Raw genomic sequence first — 20,658 nt, forward strand, 5'->3', positions numbered from 1 at the left:
TACATCGGGTGTTATGGGAAGTGTTCCCGGTTCCGGTTGACCTAATTAATGCAGCCTAACAATACTTTAACAGATTTGAATTATAGAAATGTTATCGGGTGTTATGTGTACGCCAGGTTAAAGAGATAGGTCTTTAATCTAGATTTAAACTGACAGGTGTGTCTGCCTCCTGAACAATGTTGGGTAGATTGTACCAGAGTTTGGGCGCTAAATAGCAAAAAAGGATCTGCTGCACACACACACACACACACACACACTGTGAATATACCCAGAGCAGTCGGCAGCTTTTTGCTCCAGTGCCAGGGGAGCAACTGGAACATTCTGTTCCGCAGTAGGTAGAAGGTCATACGGATTTGGAAAAACATATAAATAATGACCATATTAATTTTTGGGTGAACTATCCCTTTAAGGAATGAAATGTAAATGGTCCAATACAAAGATTATACTGAATGTGCCCAAGGCAAATGTATGTTAGTACAGTATATACATATAAAGACCACTGGAAAACAATCAAAGTATATAAGTGTAAGCCAAAATGAAACATAGAGATAAATAATTACTGTGACAAAGTTCGGAATATGGAAGGAAGAGGGCAGTGTCAGTTTATGGAGACTTGTGCGTTTATTCAACAAAAATCAGAGATACACAACAAAAGTCGTGCTTTCTGCACTTCCAAACAGTCACAGATGACTCAATCACTTTGTTTCTTGGAGTTAGACAACATTCAGTCTTGGGAAGCCCACAACAGATCTCCATTCCATCTCTCTCTCCCATTTCCTGTTCTCCAGTCGCTCTTTATCTGGTCTCTCCACACCAATTATTGCAATTAGACACAGGTGTTCATCATTTTGCACTTGACCTACTTACTCACCGCTCGTCTCCTGACTCACGCCCCCGTCACCACATACCCCCACCATCCAACTCAGGCCGGGGAGTCATCCGGCCTGCCCCCCCCGCCCCTTCCTGGAGAGAAAGTCGGCCACAGCCATCTGCGGGTGATCCATGCGTTGGTATCTTTCATGCGGTGGAGCCACTGGAGTGGCATGTGGTCCGAACAGAGAGTGCATTCCGATCCCAGGAGATAATAGCGGATGGTGAGAACGGCTTACCTCCTTTTTGGTCTTGGGTCTCGGACAGGTCACAACTGCTGCCGTCTTATTAATTTGGGGTAGAAACTGTCCATGACCCAAGTGGAAGCCCAGAGACCTGACCTCCACATGCCCAATAAAGCAATTACCCATCAAATCAAGCAATTTGTCAACCCACGGCATTGGATAGGTGTTGAATTTTGACACCGCATTCACTTTGCGATAATTCACAGAGAACCGTACGGAGCCGTCCGTTTTAGGTACTAAAATCAGGCTCGCCCAATCACTGTGGGATTCTTCTATTACCCCCATCCCTAACATTACCTCTAATTCAGACTGAACCACCTTTTTTTGTGTTCATGTAAATGATATGGCCGGATATTGTTATTGTTTATTTATTTGATAGGGACAATGCATGTTAATTAACATTTGTAGTAATACAGAATGTAAACAAGCCGGATTATAGCAACATTGCTAATTTACATCTGCAGTCCCTAGGCAGGTACACACAAGGACACAGACTCAAATACACATACAACAGCACATAAAAGACATTTTAAAATTTCTAAGTAAAATGTTTACACAACTGATTCGTCATAAGCCAGTTTTTGAAATGATCTTTAAAGGTATGATAAGTAGAACATTGTCTTATTGACTGCGGTAAGCTATTCCAATATTTACTCCCTATTACAGATAATACTTTCTGTCCAAAAGATGTTCGCCTATATGGCACCTCACTGTTCCCTCTAATAATAGACCTAGTACCAATACTACAATCTGTCCTCGGTTTTATAAATTCAATTAACGGAGGGGGAGCAAGCCCTTTCAAGACCTTATAAATAAAACATGCATATTTAAAAAAACATTTATTTTCAAAACTCAATAGATTGTTTTTTTTTAGAATATTACAGTAATGAAATGACAGGGGTTGTTTATCTAACACTTTTATCGCCTTCTTATACAATGATTCTATTGCCTTTAGAGTTCTGCCACTTATAAATGACCAACTATTAAAACAATACTCAATATGAGAAAAAATCATTGAGTATAAATACAACCTAGCAGCACCGACTGTCAAAAATGGCCTAATATATTTAAAATTCTTTAAATTAAACTTTACAATTACAAACTTTAATGAGATCAAAATATTGCAGATGTCTTCACCCTTCAGCTTTCCAATCGATTTCAAGAATGGCAAGGCAACATCAGTTTTTCAACAAATCTGCAAGACCTGGTCATCTACGTCAATCTCACTTAACATCAAGCTTCACTTGTATTCAACTATCATCCTTCCAAAGGCAACTTATGCAGCAGAAACGTGGAAGGCATCAGCTCGTATTTCTCACAAGGTAGACGATCAAATAAGGCAGCTGGTTTAAATAAAATTCAGGCAGAATTTCTAAAATATGGTGGTCCCATTGTAGTTGCGAAACTTACAGATCGCTTTAATGCGTGCAGGCGAATGCAAACTGTTCCTGAAGACTGGAAAAAGGGTACCATCATTAAGCTACCAAAGAAAGGGAATAAAATGGAATGTACAAATTGGCGTGGCATAACCCTCCTGTCTGTACCAGGAAAAGTGTTTTCCACAATACCTTAGAATGTGTCATCTCTACTGGTTGTTTTGCAAACATTATACACACAGTTTTTTTGTGTTCAATAATAAACCTGATTTGGTAAGCCATTCCTAAACATTGGTCATTGCAGAAGTCAAAGTAATCGAAGCTTTTTCAAAGTTATTAGCATGGGTAAAAATTACTACATCTGCATACAACTGAACATTTACATATGTACATACTCCAGGTAAATCATTCATATAAAGTGAAAATAAAATTGGTCCCAAGATGGAGCCTTGTGGAACCCTCATGGGGCAAGCAAGGTATGAAGACTTTGTACCATCAATACACACACATTGTTTTCTATTTGAAAGATACGATTTTATCCAAAGTTTATCTAAAAATTAAAATTTGTTAGTTTAGATAAAAGAACCTGATGGTCAACAACATCAAGCTTGCATGAAGAAGCAGCGAAGGACGGATTACACATTAGTGCAGAAAAATCCAAAATCATGCATATCGGTGCTCAAGCTGACATGCCAAGGATTAAGGTTGATGGAAGTGACATTGAAGAGGTTAGTAGGTTTACTTTGTACCATCAATGCACATACTTTGTTTTCTATTTGAAAGATACGATTTTATCCCAAGTATAGCCTCTTCCGAAAAAAAAAAATTTGTTAGTTTAGATAAAAGAACCTGATGGTCAACAGTGTCAAATGCCTTTCTTAAATCTAAGAAGACAGCGCCAACACACATACTATTATCTAACAAGCATTTGACTTTCTCAACAAACAGACAATTAGCTGATTCTGTTGAATAATTACTGCGAAAACCAAATTGCATTGGATGTAAAGAAGTAAAACCATTATTTAGATGATTAGTCAGAAGCTTAGCTACCCATTTTTCTGCTACCTTAGATATAATCGGAAGGATACTAATTGGCCTATAGTTACTCAAATTAGTTTTATCTCCAGATTTATAAATTGGGGTAACTGCAGCCATCTTCCAAGTTGATGGAACAACTGCTTGCCTAAAGGACAAATTTACCATATGTGTTATTGGGCCTACTAAGGAATCTTTATTATATTTTTAAAAAATTGTATCAAGCCCATAGGCATCCTTTGCTTTAGAGCTTTTCAATGTGTCAATAATATTAGCTACTTCTAATTCGGTGACCTCCTCTATTTGAAAAATAGGTTGGGCACAATTAATAGGTCTATAAGTAATATATTTTAAGGTAAAAAGCTGGGTTATTTCATCAACTGAATAAAAAAAAAGTATTAAAATTAGTAGCTATAGTTAATGGATCTTTTACTAAAATATTATTAATTTTAAATTCAAAACTTTTATCCATATTCTTTTGTTTTCCAACTAGTTTATTAATAGTTTGCCAGATTTTTTTCCCATCCCCTTTCGATCCCTCAATTATATCCATAAAAAAAACTGGCTTTGGTCTTTCATAAAGTCTGGATTACTTTATTCCTCATAGAAGTAGATTTATAATGATCAGTAATAAGACTAATGATAGAATAATGATTTTTTTAAGGAGCTGATCTCTATCCTTCATCAATTTCCTACATTCATTGTTAACCCAGGGCAGTGTATTCCCTTTTCTTTTTGTTAACCGTTCCCTTCTAGTAAACAACTCAAACACTTCTTACATTTTTCCCAAAAAATAATCACATCCTCCTTCTATATCCCCACTTAGGAGGACTTCACTCCAATCTATCTCTTTCAAAGCTATTCCAAGATTTTGTTGCTGATTTTTAGGGACTATATCCTGATAAACAGGCTTTTTAAATTAATTTAAAAAGCGTTGTTTTGTCAGTTTTCTTGAAAAGAAAATTACAGTATGATCAGAGAGTCCTGTCAAAAAATTATAATGCTTTAAAATTCTTTCAGGTTTATTTGTAAACAATAAATCTATTCTAGTTTTAGACAGAGTGGTTATTCTAGTAGGCTGTTCTATCAGTTGTGTAAAATTAAAATAATCAAAGATCTGTTTAAAATTTTTATTCCATCCCAATTCATTCCTTTCATTCCAATTGATATTAAAATCTCCCATGATAATTACTTCCTTTTTCAGATCGCAATGGTTAAGGTGTTGTTTCAATTGGTCATACAAATCCAACTTTGCTGAGGGTTTACGATACATACAGATTAAAATAAATTACATTTCAGCAGAAAGTGAAATATTCACACCAACACACTCAAGACCAAATTCACTTGGCCATTCAATTTGTTTGCATTTGAAAATGCTTTTTACATACAATGAAACCCCTCCACCCGATCTTTTCTAAAATCATTATATACAGGCATATTTACTACTGACTCTGAGGAGGAACGATTCAAACAAGTTTCTGATAATCCTAAAGAGTCAATATTGGAATTACAGAGTAAATATTCAAGTTGTTCGCGTTTAGGAGTCATACTCCGGATGTTTAAATGTCCGCCAAACAATCCTTTCACTTTACATCGTGCATCCCAGACAACTTTAGCTTGATACAATGTTTGGAAAAATGTTGCTGATCGATGCCTTTTCATGACCGGATTCCTAAGTTTGATGGATCTGTTCAAATGTACGTTCGAACAGATAGGTGTTGAAGGTAACCGGGTCAAACACTCACCACCAACAGATTCAGCACTTTGCAAGCCAGCTTGCGCCTCATACAAATACACTGTATCCAGTCCACTCTGTGCATGAACACCTCCCCGATTAGACACACCAGCGGCATCGTTGTTTGAGAACCCCAGAAACAGGCCCCGGCATCGGCATCCCCGCTAAGGAATCCACACACAGGCCAGCCGCACTACATAGACCAAGCCAAGACACGGGAAGCTGAAGCTGAAGTCCCTGGGACAACAGGAATGGAACAGTCGTGGTCAGATTTATTAGACAACTGTTGTCAATATTCACGCCGACGTCGCCATTATATGATCGTGCAGTAGGAGACTGTACACAGTCAGGACCCGTTATTCCAGATGGTTGAGGACCTGGATTAAGTTCTATATCACCAGCCAAGAGTAATATTAATGCAAGCTGAACATATCCCAAGCGTGAGTCGTTGTTGGATGACAATATCTTTTCAAGAGCCAATATAGTGCTGGATGAGATTGGTTCGACCGGGCAGGGGCAAGTACACGTCTGCAAACTCGGTTTGCAATCTAGCTACATCAGTGAGCTGGGAGGGCGAGAGGTGATCTACCCCTGGGGCCAGATCGAAAGATTGGACTTTAGTGTTCACTTCTGGCCCGAGATCATCCTCTCCACTCACTGCCATCGCCAGCATCACTGGTTCCACCTCACTCCATTTCTTCAGGAGGTTGAGGTGGTAGATTTGATGTGCCTCGCTCCTGTCCGTATGAATTACCTTATAATTGAGATCTCCCACTCACCGTGTGACCTCGAAGGGTTCTTGCCCCTTGGCGAGTAATTTAGAGCTAGAAGTTGGGAGAAATCCAAGCACTCGGTCTCCCGGTGCAAAATCATGTAATCTGGTTCCCCGGTTTATTCAGCCAGCTCAGTTTGTCCTGGGCCTGTAACAAACTCTCCATTGAGAGCCGCCCCAATGTGTGGAGTTTTGTTCTCAGGTCCAGCACATACTGAATTTCATTCTTGTTATCCGAAGGTCTCTCTCAGGACATCCAAAACCTCATGGGGCTGGTGGCCATAAAAAAAGCTCAAAGGGGGAAAACCCCGTGGAGGCTTGAGGGACCTCACGCACAGCGAACAACAGGGGTTCCAGCCATTTGTCCCAAGTTTTGGCATCTTTGTGAATGAAATTTCGAATCATGGTTTTCAACGTGCGATTAAATCGTTCCACCAGGCCATCCATTTGTGGGCGATAGATGCTGGTGTGAACTGATTTAATGCCCAATAATTCGTAAAGCTCGCGTAACGTACGTGACATAAATGCCGTGCCTTGATCAGTGAAAATCTCTTTTGGGATTCCCACTCGGGAGATTATGAAACAGGGCGGCTTTTTGGTACCAACAACTGGGTTTTATCTTGCTTTGTCTAAGTGTCTTGGGTCACTCAATACAACCTATCTTTTAAAATAGCAAAATAAGGATAGGAAGGGGATAGAGCTGGCTGGAGAAGCTGCCCGTCGATAGAGCAGACCTGTTTAAATGCATTTTTCAGTGTTTCATCCCAAAACGGTTCCCAGGGAAAATCATCACACTCCGTGAGGGTTAGCCTCTCGACAGTGCTCAGTTCCCCTGGCTCAGATCCTTTCGGTCTCGGTTCAGCGACCGCTTCCCTTCCCTGCTCGCCACTCTTCCAAGAGATATCTGCACATAAATACCCCAATAAATGACTAAAAGCCGGCCAATTTGTCCCCAAAATTAACAGATTCCTGAGGTGCGGGTTAACTGCAACCTCGACATTATGCTTCTTTTCCTGAAATTAGATAGCCACGGACATTAAAGGATACTTCACCACATCCCCGTGCACGCACCACACCTGAACCACGTGGCGCTTATCCATTGCCTCAGGCTGAATCAGGCTTTGATGGATCAAGGTTTGGTTACATCCTGAATCCACCAAAGCCCAATAAGTACCCCCTTAATACTCACAGGCATTTGGTACTCGCCAGCTTAATCGGGGGCAGCCTGCGGTGCGTCCTGAAGCCCGGATCAGTGTCCCCACCTCCATCACCGGACACCGATCAATAAAGTGTTATCTAGGGAAAGGGACAGGTTTAGAGACAGAAGGAGACAGGGGAGAGAGAGAAAGAAGGCAGGGATTTGCCAACCCCGTGGCACACCACCATCTGGTTCTCTGCCAGTTGAATGGCCAGGTGATGACACTGGACCCATTGCGTAATTTTCGGTGGCAGCCGCGCAATTAACTGCTCCAGCACCACACGACTGATGATCCGCTCGACGTCGCCTCCCCTGGCCAACAGCCATCTGTGGCACATGTCCCAGAGCTGCTGAGCCATCACGAAGGGCCAGCCATTTTTACCCAGCTCCTGCGATCTAAATCGCTGACGGTGCTGCTCGGGGTTCAGGCCGACCCGCTGGAGGATGGCCCGCTTGAGATTGTCGTAGACCAGGTGCAGTGCGTGCAGAGGGTGAAGAAGCGCACTCGTCAGTTCATCTGGGGCCACCCACATGCCTCCGCGGTCCTCTCGAAGAGGTCAAAGAAGGCCTCCTGATCATCTTGAGGACCCATTTTGTTCAGAGGCACGTGGTGGCGGGGCCGGGGCCGGGGCAGATGGAGTTCCCCAGCCCGAACCTCCCGATCCATCCAGGTCTATAACAGCTCCCGGTCCCCCGTTGCACCTGGATGAGGGCCTGGAACCGACATTTCTGAACATCCCTCATGCCCAGTAGCGCCTGTTGATGTTCCTGATGGAGGCCCGCGAGCTAGTGAATGACCTCCACAAATGGAAAATTTGATGGGGACTGCATAACGGCGGCAGCGTTCCTTCTTCCTTCCTGGGTTTCGGCATTAGTGTGACAAAGTTCGGAGTATGGAAGGAAGAGGGCAGGGTCAGTTTACAGAGACGTGTGCGTTTATTCAAAGAAAATCAGAAATACAAAACAAAAGTTGCACTTTCTGTGCTTCCAAACAGTCACAGATGACTCAATCACTTTGTTCTTTGTAGTGTTCATTTTGTCAGCTATTTTTAATTTAGTCTCAGTCTTAGTCCTGTGTTAAATGTAACTTTTAGTGTTTATTATATTTAGTCAACATGTCCTGTTTTAGTTTTAATCAAGTTTTAGTCTATTAAATGTCTGAGCAATTTAGTCTAGTTTTAGTCATTGGAAACTGACTAAATAATATTATTTTGCTCAATTTTAATTGCAATGATTGTTGTCATTTGGGAAATTTATTTTTACATTTCATCAAAATTTGCTCTTTCACCAATAAGCACAAATCAATAGAATATCGACACATATGCATGGTTTATTTTACCTCATCTAGTATATAGATTTATAACAGGATATCAATTAGAGGCTAAATAAACAACAAAGACTTTAGATATACACTCGCCCTGTCTACATTATGAAAACTGGTGTAACAAAAATCTATTCTCAAATATTATAACATAAATTCCCAATAGTAATTCCAATAATTCCAAATTGCATTAATGTTTCTCTTTTAAAACAACGGCAAAAAAGACTTATTGCCGCACAGAGGTTGCGTAAGTAATGTTACAATCAGCAACCACTATAACAATGCAGTCGAGATCCATGACAGAACACAGACTGGCTGAATGACACTTTCATTTAAACAGAATACCTCAAATGGAGATCGCTCCATTATATATATAGTCTCAGTTATTGTTTAATGACCTTATTATCGTCTCGTCATCATCTTGTTTTCGTCAGGGGACAAAAAAATTGTCATAGATTTCATTAACGAAATTAACACTAGTTCCTTGGAGTTAGAAAACATTCAGCCTTGGGAAGTCCACACAAGATCTCAAGAAGACTGCCGAATCCTGCCAAAGACTGCCGTTGTTTGGGGATTCCCAAACATCAAAGAAGTAATGTTGTATATGCTGTTAAGTGTAGTGAGGAGTGTGAGGATTTATAATTGGAGAAAAAAAACAGCCACTTTATCGACGCATGGCGCAGCATAGACATGCAAATACTTATGGGCAGGATTTGGCAGTCTTCTTGCATCTACAACAAAAGAAAAACAATTTTCACGACCATGAGGTGAGAATACTGGATAGAGAAGGGAGGTGGTTTGAAAGAGGCGTAAAGGAAGTGATTCATGTAAAGGTGGAGCGTCCCTCTTTGAATAGGGGAGGGGATTTGAGACATCATCTGTCCCACACCTATGATGCTGTGCTGGAAACGGTGCCACGACGCTGCAAGGAGAGATCGGGGTGCTCCGTCTGGAGAGTAGGAGGGGCACCATCATGAGCAGTGACACCATTTACTTATAGTCATATGACTCCAATAGGTCTGTTGATCATGTGACTTTTGTGGATATATTTGCCAGAGTTACTTCCTGTTTTTACAACTGATGAAGGTTTTTGGATAGACACCAAAATATCTTGTGAAGTTTTTTTTATAGTCCAGTGATTTTAATTAAAAAAATATTTTTTTGGAATATATGACACCACTGTCATGCTGTCTGAGCGGACTAGCACGTGGTGTCCCCTTAGGTCTGGCAGAAAGGTGCAAAGGCCCAAACATACTGCCAGCATTTCCAGGCAGTTGATGTGAAGCCAACTCTCCTCTTTTGACCAATGGCTGAAAGCCGGTTTGCTATCGCATAGAGCTCCCCAACCCGCGTTGGAAGCGTCTGTCGAGACCACCTTCCTTCTGCATACCATTCCCAGGGGCACGCCCCGTTCCATCCACTGAGAGTCTTTCTAAGGGGCCAGAGCTGCTACACAGGCCCGGTTCACCTTGACACGCATGCGTCCATGACGCCAGGCGTGGGACAGAACTCGTGGTTTCAGCCAGTACTGAAGGGGCCGCATGCTAAGCAGGCCCAGCTGAAATACTGGAGACGGAGAGGCCACGAGGCCCAACATCTTCTGAAACGCCTTGAGAGGGTGAGGGGCTCCAACTTTGAATGAAGCCGCAAGCTGCCGAATAGCCAGTGCACGGTCTGGTGCGACTACTGCCCTCATTCGGGCTGAGTCGAGAACTGTTCCCAGGAACGATATCCATTGGCTGGGGGACAGCGCGCTCTTGGCAAAATTGACCCTGAGTCCGAGGCATTCTAAGAGGCTGAGGAGGAAGGATCTCTGAGATAATAGCTCGTTCTCTGACTGGGCCAGGATGAGCCAGTCGTCAAGATAATTCAGAATGCGGATTCCCATCTGTCTCAGCGGGGAAAGAGCCGCATCCATGCACTTTGTAAAAGTGCGAGGAGCTAGGGACAGTCCGAAGGGAAGGACCATGTATTGATATGTCACTCCCTCGAAGGTAAAACTCAAGAATCGCCTGTGGCGGGGGGCTATCTGCATGTGGAATCTAGTAGGCATCTTTCAGATCCAGTGAAAAGAACCAGTCCCCTGGGCACACGTGCGAGAGGATCTGCTTCAATGTAATCATCCTGAACGGCCATCTCATGAGGGCACGGTTCAGGTGCCTGAGATCGAGGATGGGCCTTAGGCCGCCATCCTTTTTTGGGGACGAGGAAGTATCGGCTGTAGAAGCCTGACTCGCTCTGAGCTGGGGGAACCGTTTCTATGGCTCATTTCGCCAGCAAATTCATCACCTCGGCGCGCAGGCATGTGCGTCCTTGCTCTGAACTGAGGTGGAGACCACGCCGCTGAATTGCGGGGGTCTTCGAGCGAATTGAAGTGAATAGCCTCGTTTTATTATCCCCAGAACCCATTTTGACACTTGCAGGCGGGCCGAGTAAGGGGCGTGCCAAGATCTGTTGATCTCATCATGGACCTCTGGGAAGAACGGTGAAGCTCGTTGTCGAGGGGCTTGATGGCGCCCCGGCAAGAACCATTCATCCAGGTGGCTGCGGGTGGGCTCCTCCGGCAGAGACCAATCCAAACCCAGCTCTTGCACAGCTTTAGACAAGATGCGGAAAATTTCGATGTCCATGCCCGTGCTGGCTGCGCTGGGCTCCGCAGACGGCAGGGGGGCGGGGTCCTCCGCATCTGAAGCAGCCAGAGACACACTGTTGTCCATGGCGTCACACTCGCTCCCACCGAACGAGACCAGATCGCTCGCAGCTGCAGAGGGATGCTGGTCCAGGTGAGAGAAGAGAACGGGGGAAGCCTCTCTATGTGGAGAGAGTGAGGCACGCGGGGGCTCAGCCGGCGTGGTCTCACTCATCACCGAGCGCCTCACAGGCTCCTGGGAGGAAGAAAGTGGGAGGGCGTGAGGGGCGGAGTCGCTTTCTGAAAAGAAAGCTATCCATGAGCGCAGAGAGGCGAGACTCATATCCTCGCAATGAGGACATTCCGTCTCGGTAAGTGCAGCTTCAGCCTGGGCAGCGCCCAAGCATGAAATGCACTCGCCGTGACCGTCAGTGGCGTGCAGGGGAGTCCTGCACGAGTGACAGTAGCGGCGCAGCATTTGCAACAACGGCGGAAATTTGCTCTTATAGTAATCGCCGGATAGCGGCAGGGGACCGGGAAGACCACAGCTGCTGCAGACGCGGAAGGCAGCTGAAGAGTGGCGAAGTCAGCCAAGCAGAAAGGGGTCTTGATGCGCTGCGAGGCTTGTTCACGGCAAAGGCTTTGAGTCTTGTAGAGCGAAGATCTTGCGGTCATCTTAAGCAGATGCAGTACGAGTGAAGTATCGATAGGGAACAAAACTTCTGAATGGACTATAGGGAAGAAAGCGTGCAAGGAGCTTTACAACGTAACTTCCTTAAAAATTCTGCCACTCATTTCATTTAATTGCGATCTCACAAATTTCCGTTATAATCAATGAATCTCTTTACACTGCACAATTATTCTCTTATTAACATCGTGTCTACACTTTGATTATTATAATGATGTGATTCGTGAGCTTGTATCACTCAGCATTCAGCACTGAACAAAACTGCGGCGTTTTGAGCGGTGAGTGGATTCTGAATTAAAACACCTCTGATTAGCCATTGCGTCCAAGAAATCAACAGATATTATGAACATCAACAGAAATCAACAGCCAAATATGTTTCGCCATATCCAATTTTTACAGCCTCAGGGTGCTCTTGCTTTTGTTTGAGCGTGCTTAGCACCTCTAGCACCCCCGTAGAACAGTGCCTGGAAACAAACAGCTGATTAAATGCAATCCATTCACATATTTAACTATATCATGCACATTTAAAGGCTTGAAAAATTATCAAGGCACTTTATGATCATAAAAACATTGATGCCTTTCAAATATTGATGCCAGAGGCTTTTTAAAAAGCAATGGGTTACCGGTAACCCTGTCGGTAGCACTTGAGGGTGCTTTTAGCCTGTGTATAGAGACGCTAAAAGGCTAGAAATTAAATTTAGCATTTATGTACATTAAAAAACAAGCTGTATATAATTTTTACGATTTTTAATGAAATAAGAATTTTGAATAATGAAAAGAATGTTAAATCCAAAAAAGAAGAAGCCGCATTTTCCGTAGTTAATTTCTAGGTTAAAAAAGGAAAAATTAAAATACACGGACCGCTTGTGCTGGCAAGTTAAAATCTCTATATTATTGATCCTGGTGTGAGAGAGAAAAGCAGAGCTCATACAAACACAAGGAGGCTGTTTTTTTCTTTCCTCCATGTCACAGAAACAGACTCTCACCCTAAAGCTTAAACACAATCTCAGAGATCATTCATGTTCTTCACACTCTGCAGGCTGTGGAGCTGCAGTATTGAAGAGGAAGGCTGTGCTGCTCTGATTTCAGCTCTGAAATCAAACCCCTCACACCTGACAGAACTGAATCTGAGCGATAATAAGCCAGGAGACTCAGGAGTGAAGCTTCTCTCTGCTCTACTGGAGGATCCACACTGTAAACTGCAGAAACTACAGTGAGTCTCATCACATCTCAGTAATTATAAGGTTTCGAGTAAAAATTACAATTAGACAGATGTTTTCTGTAGCAGTGATTCTGTGTGTTGCCCTCTCACCCTCAAAACAAAAAACAATAAAACAAGGTAACACTTTATAATAACTTTCATTAATAAATAATTAAAAAACATTACATAATGTTTAACTAATCATTACTTAATATATATTCACATATCTAGAAATACGATATAATGTGCTTGTTAATGTTAACTAATGAACTTATTAAACATTACCAAATGATTAACAGATCATTATTTAATGTAAATTGAAATGCTTACAAATGTCATTAAACTTTCAATTCATATGATCATGCATTTAAAAAAAAAAACAATCTTCAAATGATTTTGACAGATGGTTTACAACAGGGGTGCCCAAACTCGGTCCTGGAGGGCCGGTGTCCTGCAGAGTTTAGCTCCTACCCCAATCAGACACACCTGAACCAGCTAATCAAGCTCTTACTAGACATACTAGAAATTGTCAGGTGTGTTGAGGCAAGTTGGATCTAAACTCTGCAGGACACTGGCCCTCCAGGACTGAGTTTGGGCACCCTTGGTTTACAATGATTAAAAGCTTCATTAATAAATCATTAACAAACATTTTATAATGCTTAACTGATCATTAGTTAATGGTTACAAATGTCATTAAATATTCAATGCGTTTTAAAAATCTACAAATGATTTTAACAGAAATTACACAATGATTTCAAATGTATTTGTTAATGTACTGTTGAATGCTTACAAGTTTCATTAAACATCAGTTCACATATCACATTTTACATTTACAAATGTTGTGAAAATATAGCTTAATTATTCATTTTAAGCACTTCACAAACTGTTCATGTTAATATATTAATTGACTCATAATCACAGTCTCTACAGGTCATATATTTGGGCTTTGTTTGTTGTGTAGACTTCCATTATTTGCACATCATAAATCATTTATTATTAATTATTTGTTAATGTTTTTGCAGTACCCAATCTAAAGTGGAAACTATTCATCAATTGTAAATGTTTATAAACATTTACTAATCATTAGTACCTTCATGAGCAGTCATTTTGATGGCAAAAAGTGTCCAAAATGACCGGAATTTACCCTAGTTTCACATCTTTACAAATAATGTATTAATAATTTGTTCATGTTTTTGCAGTACCCAATATAAAGTTGAGACTATTCATCATTTTTAAATGTTTATAAACATTTACTAATTTTTTAGTATCTTTATTGGCACTGGACTTTTAGCTACTGTGACAAAGTTTGTGTAAAGGGTGGTTAGTTAAGTTTAGCTAAATGTTTGGTAAAGACATTACACACATTGTAATTTGGGTGCAAACATGTTTTTATTGCCTCAACACTTATATTACTATACTATTGTGAATCGTTAAACAGAATATTTCTTGAATCATACATCAACAGGAGGGGGAAAAAAACAACAACAAATTTTAAATAAAAGAGAAACACAAGAACTACAACTGACTTCAGCCACAGCCTGAGATGAAATCAACTGAAATAAAAGACATTAAATCTACCAAGATCTCAGGAGAAGATGATTAAACAACTCTACAAACAACATCACCAGCTTCATGCATTACTAACCAGTTAGACTTTATTTCTGGAGTATCTAAAACAGAAGTTCTTTATTGAAAATTAAGGTTTAGATTTTTTTTTCAACTTACCTTTTTGGTGAATAGTGTTTGCTTTAGTTGCATCTTCACCCTTGACTTTTTGAATATAAGTTTCTCTTTGGCTGTTACAGTTGTGTTTATAAAGCACATATATGTGATGGTAAGAAACTTATGATAAAATCGTGTCATGTATAGCTGACTCTCTGATTGCATTTGATTTAAATCTGTAGTGCTTTTATGATTTCTGTATTATTGCAGTTCTATGTTTGCTTTAGTTGCGTCTTCACCCTTGACTTTTTGAATATAAGTTTCTCTTTGGCTGTTACAATTGTGTTTATAAAGCACATATATGTGATGGTAAGAAACTTATGATAAAATCGTGTCATGTATAGCTGACTCTCTGATTGCATTTGATTTAAATCTGTAGTGCTTTTATGATTTCTGTATTATTGCAGTTCTATGATGGGAGATGACAATGTGAGAGAACTTTATAAACCATTTTTATAAATATAGTTCATAGAAAAGTTTCACTTCTGGCACTCATAGACATAAAGAATCAGGATATGAATCTCAGCAATGGTGATAAAATATTCTGATAATTTTTATATGATTTTTGCACGTCACGAAACAAGGCAGTAAAAAAGTCACAACAAAAATAAAAATCAAAGCAAATAGTAAGAATAAAAGAAAATCCTAAGACAATGCAGCTGCATAATTTATTCATGTCGCAATGCATGCTGGGAGCCATGGATGAGCTATGATTGGTGCACCCAGAATGCACTGCAGCATGAATCTATCTGATGATCGTCACCATTGTTGAGATTCATATGCTGATCCTTGATGTCTGCGTGTCTAAACCATACAGACATTCTAGACTAGTGTGCAAAGTGTTTTTAAAGTTCTTCATGATATTGCTTTAAAATGCAGTTGTGATCAACAATATTAACTAAATTATGCATCACTACTGATGACATCAGTGAATCAGGCTAAATGGTAATTATGTCATTACAAAAAAAAGTAGCCAATATAATCTGATCACATTTCTCTTGGTTTTTCTTGCCATAACAATTGTGTTTCATAAACACAGTTGCAGCAACCAGAGAAAGACTAATGTAAAGAAGTCATGGGTCAAGAGCCCAATTAAAGCAAACACTTATCTCACGTTTTATTATTTTCAGTTAACATTAACATGTAAACCTCTGTTCATTCTTATGCTGAGTTCACACTGCACGATTTTCAAACTCGTCTGATCGCCGTTGTTTTCACACTGCGTGACTATCTGGGGTAGCATTCAGTTCGAGTTTGAAAATCGTACAGTGTGAACTCAGCATTACCGTATCACACCTCAACAGCAGCAAAAGCGTTGTGCATTAGCAAAAGCTTTTAATCATCGTATAACATGTTAAAATCATTTGTAGATTTTCAAGATGTACATGATCATATGAATTAGAAATTTAATGACATTTGTTAGCATTTTAATTTACATGAAATGTTAATTATTAAGTAATGTTTAATACATTTATTAGTAAACATTAACAAGCACATTATTTCACATTTCTAGATATGTGAATATATATTAACTAATGATCCGTTAAGCATTACATAATGTTTGTTAATGATTTATTAGTGAAAGTTATTATAAAGTGTTACCAAACAAACAATAAATACATCAAATTAAATTTTTTTCAAAATTTTGTCAACTTATTGACATATTTTGGAGCATTTTTTAAAAACCATCACTTTAGTGTTTTTTAATATCACTGTCTTCATCTACAGTAATGTAAGAATCTAGAAGTGTTTCTCTCTTTACTGCACACCAGTATTAGAGTACAGTAGGGCTAAAGACACGTGTCCTCTCAGATTTTTCAGCCAAATTAATATTGAATGCAACTTACAAAAGGGAAAATATATAAATACATGAGGTGGCAAGGGCAGCCTTTTATTTCACACTCGAGGTAAAAGAGTCAAAAGCATGGGGCAAAAGGCCCACAATATTAATAAAAATATTTTAACTAAAGTAATGTTTTGCATAATATATGTTAATTCTTCTCTAAAACAATCCCTTCAGTAATGTTTGTACAATATTTTGTTGTGATAAAATAATGTGATTTTATTAACCGAGTATGTTGCAAAACACATTTATTGAAAAAAAAAAATACAGAAAATTTTCATTTAAAAAAAGATTCTGAAATATTCTTACACTGCTTGAAGATCCCGTAATAACTTAACATATATTTACAGTAGTCTCAAGAAATATAATATTTTATTATATCTTGTGAGTGATATATTTTTAAATGTGACGTTTCATTAAAAATATGACTCTTGACTTCTTGAATCTAATCATTTCATGTCAGCAAATGGAAAAGTCAGAAAGCTGTTTATCATATGTTAACAGTACGGATGCTTTTTTTAATCCAAATACCATCCTTTTTATATTCTTCAGTTAGTGAAAAATTAATGATATAATTACCTTGAAAACAAAACTGAAAACACAAGACATTTGTCCCAAATATATTCTGTAGTTTTAATTATGTATATTTGCTACATAAGTTTGTAATAATTTTAAATGAGTCCCGAGTCGCTGTTTGCCTGAATGTTTATCAGCAACCAGCCAGGAGTCACTTTAAACGCAGCAGAACGACAATGTGACCACAAAATTACACAAATATTTATATGTTTAGAAATGTATACCAAGGTTACATGTTAACTTCATGATTGGTTCAAGTTATAGCTCTACCAAGCATCCATCCCTTTGTCACTGAGCAGATAGATTTCCCCTTTATTAATCACTTACCAAGTCTAGATCTATAAGAACAAAAATATCATATAAGAATGGATGAAAAACAACAGGAAGAGGATTAAAAAATTTCCATTGTAAATCACAAGCTATAATAAAGACATGAACTGACAATTGAATGAAAGAAATGGGGCATATTTAGTTAACAGGTGATTGCAATTAGGTGAGCATGATGAGTAACCAAGGAAACAGGAATAAACACAGGAAATGGAAACTCAAACTGCGAGTCCTTAATAATATCAAAATAAGAGTCCTGGGACACAAAAGAGCAGAATCAAGTGACATGTTAACTGCAGTCGTAAATGTCAGGATGAATACAATGTCACTGGTGTTTGTGTGAGTATTCATTAGAGATGCACACAGTATTTGACTGGTAAATCATTCAATAGAACATCCATCACTTTATAAAAGAAAACATACATTCAGGGTGTCCGTGGGGTCCTTAAAAAGTCTTAAAACGTCTTAAATAACGTTTTCCTAATAAAAGGCCTTAAAATGTCTTAAAATGTCTTAAATTCAGATTCAATAGGTCTTAAATATTTTTGGTCACATTACCGCTAAATATCTTTTTCAGTCTGATGGACCTAATGACTGTTTACAATCATTGAACAGACCGAAGATTTTTTTTTCTTTTTTCCCGTGGAAATACTGCATCATCAGAGAGAATCGCAGTAGCCGAATACAGGTTGAGCTACCTTCTTTGTTTATAAAGGCCCTGTCCCAAATGGCACCCTAAACCCTCGCGGTCTTCCTCTGAGTCCGCACTTTCGTGACGTAATGCCGCTTTGACTGTCGGGTAGAAGTCTGTGCAGGCTCGGCAGAAGTGCGGATCGAGGGCGCATAACGGCCACAAAGGGGATGCTCGCAAGCACCCTTCTGAACACTAAAATAACAAATGGGACACCCTACGGTCTCAAAGACTTAACGGACACGCGCACGAGGCAGCCATTGTAAGTCCGTAAGACCGCAAGTGCACATGAAGCGTTCCATTTGGGACAGGGCCATTATGTTCTCAATAATAATAACAATAATAATAATAATATTATAGGTCGAGCTACAGCTAGCTGACCAGCCTTCTAGCTAATTTAAAATGTTTTTTTTTTACTTACCCGACCGGACAAATAGCCTGTCTACAATTTATGTGACAAAAAGATAACCAGCGAAGCATCGAAACACGATAATGTTTCTTCTGATTTTATTACATTCAGCGTAAGCAGCGATTGATGTATTTCTGGTATCAAGGTTGTGCTGTTGAGGCTTAAGCTGCCTGTCTCTTTGTAAGAGACTTGATCAAATGAGATCAAATGAGCGTAACAGCACACAGAAAGAAACTCAGAAGAAACACACTGAGGTAAACATTCTAAATGTTTAGTTTATTCATAACATGATATAGTTAAGTAACACCTTGACAAGGGAGCTATTTTGCTGAATATTTTCACGATTGCAAATGTCACATTGATTTTTTTTTCAATAAACAAGTAAAGTAGTCAGGTAGTTATTAAGTTACTTACATTTTAGACACAATATTTACTGTTTTTGTTCTATTTCTACCATGAAAATAGTTCCAAACAAAGATCACAGTAGAAGTATTAAACATTCTCAAAGCAACACTCGGCTGTGTTTTGTTACTGAATGATTCAGCGTTTTAGCGAATCGGTTGAATGACATAATGACTCACTCATTATGTGACTTACCGCCACCTACTGGTGGTTTAGTATGTTTAAAAGTATGCATTTCCCCCACCAGCATTTCTTATTTGTACATCCAAAAATGTATTTAAAACATTAATCTCATAACATTATTTATTGCTGTTGTAATTTTGCAGTGTAAATTATTTAATCTGACTGGTAACAGCCCTATAGTGTATATTGAATTTATTGATCAATTGTAATAATTTGACATGAAAGATGATGCATACATTTAAAAAGGTTGAAAAAGGTCTTTGTAAAGGTAATTAAAAATGTGCAGATTTAAGTATGTAAAAGCTGATAGAACACTGAAAATATTGCTTCAGAATAAATTGTTTACACCACCAAAAATCTCAGTGATGCAGTACGTTTGTGGGGATATTTTGTATGGAATATTGTCTGCTGATATGAAAAGTTCACAGTATATCATAGTAATAAATATAATTTATGACAGCGATGATATTTTGTTTTCTTTTTACATTAAACACATTAAATATTGCATATATGTATGTAATATAATGTGTATTTCCTTTACAGGATTAGGTCTTAAATTTAATATAGGGTGGTATTAAAAAAAAGGTCTTAAAAAGTCTTAAATTTTACTTGTTCATATCTGCAGAAACCCTGTACATTTCAAATAGACACAGTTTTGTTGAAGAGATGGAGATGAATAGTGTTACATTGTTTCAATAACAAACCTTTATAACACATAATTAATTCATTATTTTACCTGTTTTTCTCTTTCTCTCTGCAGGCTGTGGAACTGCAGTATTGAAGAGAAAGGCTGTGCTGCTCTGATTTCAGCTCTGAGATCAAACCCCTCACACCTGAGAGAACTGGATCTGAACTATAATAAACCAGGAGATTCAGGAGTGAAGCTGCTCTCTGCTCTACTGGAGGATCCACACTGTAAACTGCAGAAACTAGAGTAAGTAATTGAGTCAATGCTTTCCTTTTAAATCTTGTATTAAAGCAGATCTTTTAGTGTATTTTATTTTTCTCTATATTTCACAGTATTTGACTGATAACAGTCACACTTACAGTGGAAACTCCACAAGCTTCAAACAAGTGAATCAAAACAAAATGTCCTGAACAAGACTGTCACCTGGACAAATGCAGATACTGATCCAGCATTTTCTTATGTGAAGGATTTTTTTTATTAATCTGCTTGAATATGTATCTACTCTATATGCAGCCTAGAATTTGTTCCAGTCTCATGGGTAAATTTTTTCTTGGAATGAGTGGATTGGACATACAAACTGGATAATAATAATAATAATAATAATAATAGATCAGTGTTAATTTTGTTGATGAATAATTTTCGTCAACAACATTTTTTCACAGACGAAAACAAGACAATAACGAAATAACTCATTTTGAATGATAAAAACGATGATGAAAATCTGTTGAAATTTTCGTCAATGAATAA

General features: G+C 39.1%; 1 protein-coding gene across 1 annotated transcript in view; it reads left to right on the top strand.

Moving 5' to 3' along the window:
* The window catches only part of LOC107655453 (ribonuclease inhibitor-like), a gene marked incomplete at its 5' end in the record, with an annotated part of 42,584 nt that extends 22,231 nt beyond the window's left edge, over positions 1-20,353 (top strand). The window contains 3 exons of the mRNA XM_016442942.1: positions 12,909-13,082; positions 19,984-20,157; positions 20,244-20,353. Coding sequence (XP_016298428.1) covers positions 12,909-13,082; positions 19,984-20,157; positions 20,244-20,250 — 355 coding nt within the window. The remainder of the gene's footprint in view (positions 1-12,908; positions 13,083-19,983; positions 20,158-20,243) is intronic.
* Between the last annotated feature and the right edge of the window lie 305 nt (positions 20,354-20,658).

This window comes from Sinocyclocheilus anshuiensis, unplaced genomic scaffold (genome assembly GCF_001515605.1).
Source record: "Sinocyclocheilus anshuiensis isolate Anshui unplaced genomic scaffold, SAMN03320099.WGS_v1.1 scaffold1385, whole genome shotgun sequence".
In the NCBI taxonomy this organism is placed as follows: Eukaryota; Metazoa; Chordata; class Actinopteri; order Cypriniformes; family Cyprinidae; genus Sinocyclocheilus; species Sinocyclocheilus anshuiensis.